The sequence below is a fragment of the Oryctolagus cuniculus genome, chromosome 1 (genome assembly GCF_051225735.1).
Source record: "Oryctolagus cuniculus isolate XC-2025 breed Fujian yellow rabbit chromosome 1, ASM5122573v1, whole genome shotgun sequence".
NCBI classification, from domain to species: Eukaryota; Metazoa; Chordata; class Mammalia; order Lagomorpha; family Leporidae; genus Oryctolagus; species Oryctolagus cuniculus.
In genome coordinates, this window is record NC_142867.1 from 227,065,545 (window position 1) to 227,071,365 (window position 5,821).

At 51.0% G+C, this 5,821-nt stretch overlaps 1 protein-coding gene across 1 annotated transcript; it reads left to right on the plus strand.

Annotated features, from left to right (window-relative positions):
• Positions 1-2,729: 2,729 nt before the first annotated feature.
• Positions 2,730-3,692, plus strand: OR5C1 (olfactory receptor family 5 subfamily C member 1). Its single transcript, XM_002720447.4, has one exon. It carries the CDS (start codon positions 2,730-2,732, stop codon positions 3,690-3,692), a length of 963 nt encoding a protein of 320 aa, XP_002720493.1.
• Positions 3,693-5,821: the final 2,129 nt, after the last annotated feature.

The window sequence follows — 5,821 nt, forward strand, 5'->3', positions numbered from 1 at the left end:
GCCTTTGGGGGATAATCTGGTTTAGTTGAAGTCATGATGGGATTAATGCCCTTATAAGGGGGAATGCACAACTGTGGGAAATGTTCCAACTGGCATTTCCACAAGCACAACTTCACCCACGTGTTTTATTGTAAGAATCTCTCACCCCAACTATGCGTTGTAGAAAGACCCTCATCAGCCTCACCAGACGGTGGTAGGTGAGGGAGGGAAGGAGGGAAGGAGCCATCACTCAGCTCCACGCCCTTTGCAGCACACCTGTTGCCTCTGTGAACCTCCCTGGAGAGACACAATGGTTCTCACTGTAACAAAGAGGAAAGTGAGGCTGAGGAAGGTGACCTGACTTGCTGGAAGTTACACGCCAGGAAGCAGCAGAGCCCGGACTCAATTCCAAGTTCTGCATGCTGCGAAGGTCTGCAATCATTTCACTGTTCCACAACCTCCGCTAACACAGACTGAGCCCTGATCATGCACCACAGGGCCACTCTTAGCACATAGTAACTCTGAATAAGTGTTTGTTGAATGAATATTGAACTGGGAAGCTCAAAGTCCATGGATGAGACAGACACGTAAGAACTATTTGCGGTCGGCACTGTGGCTCAATGGCTAATCCTCCGCCTGCGGCGCCGGCACACCAGGTTCTAGTCCCAGTCGGGGCACCGGATTCTGTCCCAGTTGCTCCTCTTCCAGTCCAGCTCTCTGCTGTGGCCAGGGAGTGCAGTGGAGGATGGCCCAGGTGCTTGGGCCCTGCACCCCTTGGGAGACCAGGAGAAGCACCTGGCTCCTGCCATCGGATCAGCGCGGTCCGCCGGCCACAGCGTGCCAGCCACGGCAGCCATTGGAGGGTGAACCAACGGCAAAGGAAGACCTTTCTCTCTGTCTCTCTGTCACTGTCCACTCTGCCTGTCAAAAAAAAAAAAAAAAAAAAAAAAGAACTATTTGCAATAGAAGAGTGACATATTGTGATACATGTAGGCTCCAGTAGGGCAGGGCACGGACTAGGGAGAAGTTTAGCTTCCTTGGGGTAGATGAGGGAAGGCTTCACAGTGGAGATGGTTTTTGTCAAACGCACAAAAAAATGAAATGGGTTGTAGGCAGAGGGAATGAACGCAAAGGCCCACAGGGTTGCAACTTCAGGGAATTACACTGATTGCCTTAAAAATCGCTTCCTTCCAGTATTGAGCCAAAGCATCCAACTCAGGTCTAGTTCCATTCGTTGGACCTTTGTTAAAGGCATGTGTCTGCCAGGCCCCGTGTAAGAGGTTTTACACGCACTATCTCATTGAATCCTGCAGCTTCCCCCAGCCCCTCTCACTATGCAGATGAGAACATTGAGGCTCAGAGAGATGAAGGATCAGCCTAGGAATACAGTCATGTTCTCTGTTCTCCAAGATTCAAAACAGTCTATGGGACTTCAAAATACTCTAAGCAAAAAGGGAAGTAAAAGATAAGTTTATTTTGGTGCGAAAAAAATTAAAATCCATGCATAATTTTTTCAGAACATACATTTTCCTTGAACTTTTTTTTAAAGATTTATTTATTTATTTATTTATTTGAAAGTCAGAGTTACACAGAGAGAAGGAGAGGCAGAGAGAGAGAGGTCTTCCATCTGCTGGTTCAATCCCTGATTGGCCACAACAGCCGGAGCTGTGCCGATCTGAAGCCAGGAGCCCGGAGCTTCCTCTGGGTCTCCCTTGCGGGTGCAGGGGCCCAAGGACTTGGGCCATCTTCTACTGCTTTCCCAGGTCATAGCAGAGAACTGGGTCAGAGTTGTTGCAGCCAGTACTCAAGCCAGCATCCTATATGGGCTACGCCACAGCGCCGGCCCTTCCTTGAACATTGTGAAGACCCCTCTTACCAGGCCACTCCTTTCCTAGGTCTTTCTCCAATGGAAAGATGTCCCCTCAGCCGACGACAAAACCATAGCTGGATGTTTCTGTCAGGAGATTCTTTCTGCCCCTTCCACTGTCTCTTTTCCTCCCTGGATAACCAGAGAGAAAGAATTCACATGGAGTCACATCATCTCCAATCCTAGGCCAGACACTGATGTCCAATCAGACTACTGGATATTCATCCATTTAACAAGTTTTTTTAAAGATCTATTTATTTATTTGAAAGTCAGAGTTACACAGAGAGAGGAGAGGCAGAAAGAGAGAGAGGTCTTCCATCCTATGGTTCACTCCTCAATTGGTCGCAACAGACGAAGCTATGCCAATTGGAAGTCAGGAGCCAGGAGCTTCTTCTGGGTCTCCCACATGGGTGCAGGGGCCCAAGGACTTGGGCCTTCCTCTACTGCTTTCCCAAGCCATAGCAGACAGCTGGATTGGAAGTGGAGCAGTGGGGTCTCGAACTAGTGCCCACATGGGATGCGGAGCTTCAGACCAGGGCGTTAACCTGCTGCACCACAGCAATGGCCCCTCATTTATCAAGTTTTTATTGAGCCCTTGCTATGTGCCAGGTGAACTCCTCTGTGCTGTGGATGTCAAAGCAAGTAAAACAAACGGGATCCTAGCATTCATGATGGTGACACTGCAATGACTTTGTAGCATCAGTCAGAGAGGTGTTGGGAGGTCCTGCGGCTGGTCTGAGGTCGCACGGGAGTTTTGTGGCACCGTTAGGACTGACCCCCAAGTCTGCTCAATGCCTAGGACACGGCGCTTTCTCCCCACGGGGGCCCTGCCTTTCTCTCATCTCCCCCTTGCTTTGCCTCTCCCCAGTTTCTGTCCAGCAGGATGAACCTAGGGAACTTCACCTGGACGGGGGTTGCCCCTGCTGAGTTCATCCTCCTGGGCATCACAGATCGCTGGGACCTGCGCGTCACCCTCTTCCTGGTACTCCTGCCCGTCTACCTGGGGAGCCTGCTGGGCAACATGGGCATGGTGCTGCTGATAGGCGTGGACGCCCGGCTGCACACACCCATGTACTTCTTCCTGGCCAACCTCTCCTTGTTGGATGCCTGCTATGCCTCGGCCATTGGCCCCAAGATGCTAGTGGACCTGCTGCTGCCGTGTGCCACCATCCCTTATGCGGCCTGTGCCCTCCAGATGTTTGTCTTTGCAGGGCTGGCGGATGCTGAGTGTTGCCTGTTGGCAGCCATGGCCTACGACCGCTATGTGGCCATCGGAAACCCTCTGCTCTATACAACAGCTATGTCCCGGCGTCTATGCCTGGCCTTGCTGGGGGCATCAGGACTGGGTGGGGCAGTGAGCGCCTTTGTCCACACGACCTTCACCTTCCGCCTGAGCTTCTGTGGCTCCCGGGAGGTCAACAGCTTCTTCTGCGATATCCCTCCCCTGCTGGCCATCTCATGCAGCGACACCAGTCTCAATGAGCTCCTCCTCTTCGCCGTCTGTGGCTTCATCCAGACAGCCACGGTGTCGGTGATCGCCGTGTCTTACGGGTTCATTGTCGGGGCTGTGATCCGCATGCGCTCTGCTGCGGGCCGTCGGCGAGCGGCGTCCACCTGCGGCTCCCACCTCATGGCCGTGGCCATGCTGTACGGGACGCTCATTTTCATGTACCTGCGTCCCAGCTCCAGCTACGCCTTGGACACTGACAAGATGGCGTCTGTGTTTTACACCCTTGTCATCCCAGCTCTCAACCCTCTCATCTATAGCCTCCGCAACAAGGAGGTCAAGGAGGCCCTCCGGCGGACCTTGACTCGATTCTGCTGTCCAGGACAGGGGCACCGGTGACCGTGCCGAATGGCTGGTTAGACACGCGTGTGAACCGGCGAAGACCCTGGTCTCTTACCACTGTGGGTAAAGATGCATGTTCCTCTGGCTGGGATGTCTCTTTCCATTGTTTAAGGGATTGGCGAGTGGATGTGTGCAGGAGGAAGGCAGGAACCCCAGTGCACCCTAGTTCTGGACCCGAAGGCAGCACCAGAACCTGGTAAATGTCGCGATTGAGCCGCCTCGGATTCCTTACATCCAAGACAGGAAAACTCCTAGATGTTAGTCGACGGAGTCAACGGGCTTATTTGCCGTCTGCACTGTGAAAGGCTGATGCCCCAGAACGCCAAAGGACAGCTGTGTTGGCGCCAAGTGTTCCTAGGTTTTTGCCCTAAGATCCCCCAAGGCCAGCGAGTCTGCTCTTGCTCCCCGTGGCTTCAGCAGAGCGTCGCCAGAGCCCCCTCTGCCAAGCACCCCTCTCTTGCAGCCTGTGCCTTCCGTCCCTCAGGAAATGGCTGCACAGCAGCCGAACACACACAGGCTCACTGCTGAAATCCCAACAGTTGGGTTTTTGATTTGGCCAAGGTTACACCAGCCCAGGCATAGGACAGAGGTTGGGAAAGAGCCAGAATTATGGATTTGGTCAGAATCGGGTTAGGATTAGGGTTCAAATAAGAGCAGGGGCAGAGTAGGTGAGGGTTAAGGTCAGATACAATTAAGAAACAATCAGATGAATTTAGGGTTGAATTAAAATGATGTAAATTTAATTATTTAGATCATTTTTATTAATTTTTTATTAATTGAAGATTAATAAATTTAGAAATTAATAAATTTAGAAATCAAAATTTGGATAAGCTTGGTTCTTTGTACAAATATTAGGAAGATTTTAGAATTAGTGCTAGAGTGTAGAACTAACTAAGATTGGAGTTCTAGTTTCATTTTTATTCCTAAAGCTGAGTTATAGTCCCCAGTATGTTTAACTTGGTGTCTGGATAATGTTTGTGATAAATTTAGTAACTGGATGAAAGTTAGGCATAAGAATATTTTAGGTATCAGTTGACGTTTTTGATCCCTTTAATGGATGCTGGTTAATGTTGCTTAGAGCTGAAGTGCAGGGATGGTCTGTGGTGGACGTGGTAGAATTTTGCTCCGTGTGTGGATCGGCATGTGGCTGGGTAGGGATGATATGACTGCTGTGTGTTACGGTTACAACTCTTCCCAGAGGAAGTTTGGGTCAGGAGAAGAAATGCCTTCACCCTGGCCTCTTAGGCAATGGTAATTGCTGTGCTTCAAGCCCTGGGTCTTTGTGGACCCTCAAAACCCAGTGCCCTTGGGACTCCTTTCTACTCAGAGTTCACAATTATTATAGCTTTCCTTTGTCTTCCCTCTGGGCAAGGCCCAAGGCACTGCAGCCTGCCTGGGAAGCCCCTCTTGGCAGGAGCAGGACAGGAGTGGACCCTGTGAGTTAACATAGGAACAGATGGAGCTTGGCCAGAGCCAAATGCCAGCCCCTGCCTGGATTAGTCCCTGAATCCTGCCAAAGGCACGGCAAGTTATGGAACTCAAACAATGCTTTCTCATGGCCCACAGATGGGCTCCCCATGGAGGCCCCTCCTTGGCCCCCAGCTAAGGGCTGGCTTGCCCTCCCCCACCACTCCCCTTCAAGGAGAAGTCGGTCAGACCCTTCAAGGGCATTTAGACTGCAGGAGGGATGGGGCTTCAGCCTGGCTCCCTGCAAAGGTGATGCCCTTGATGGAGCAGGATGCTGGTCCTTAGTAACCACAGCCGTCTCACGGTTACTGCACTGATGGAGCAGGATGCTGGTCCTTAGTAAGCACAGCCGTCTCACGGTTACTACACTGATGGAGCAGGATGCTGGTCCTTAGTAAGCACAGCCGTCTCACAGTTACTGCACTGATGGAGCAGGATGCTGGTCCTTAGTAACCACAGCCGTCTCACAGTTAGTTACTACACTGATGGAGCAGGATGCTGGTCCTTAGTAAACACACCACTATGGCTGGTCACCCTATTTCCTGATGAGCCTGTATCTTGACAGCAGAGTACAACATCCCCAAGTCACCACATTTTGACAAAGGCTTAAATGAATTAGATCCCCTTCTTTTTATGTATTTATTTATTTGACAGATAGA

What these genes read in the sequence shown, in the direction of transcription:
- OR5C1 (XM_002720447.4), top strand. Translation starts at nt 2,730, where the DNA reads ATGAACCTAGGGAACTTCACCTGGACGGGGGTTGCCCCTGCTGAGTTC.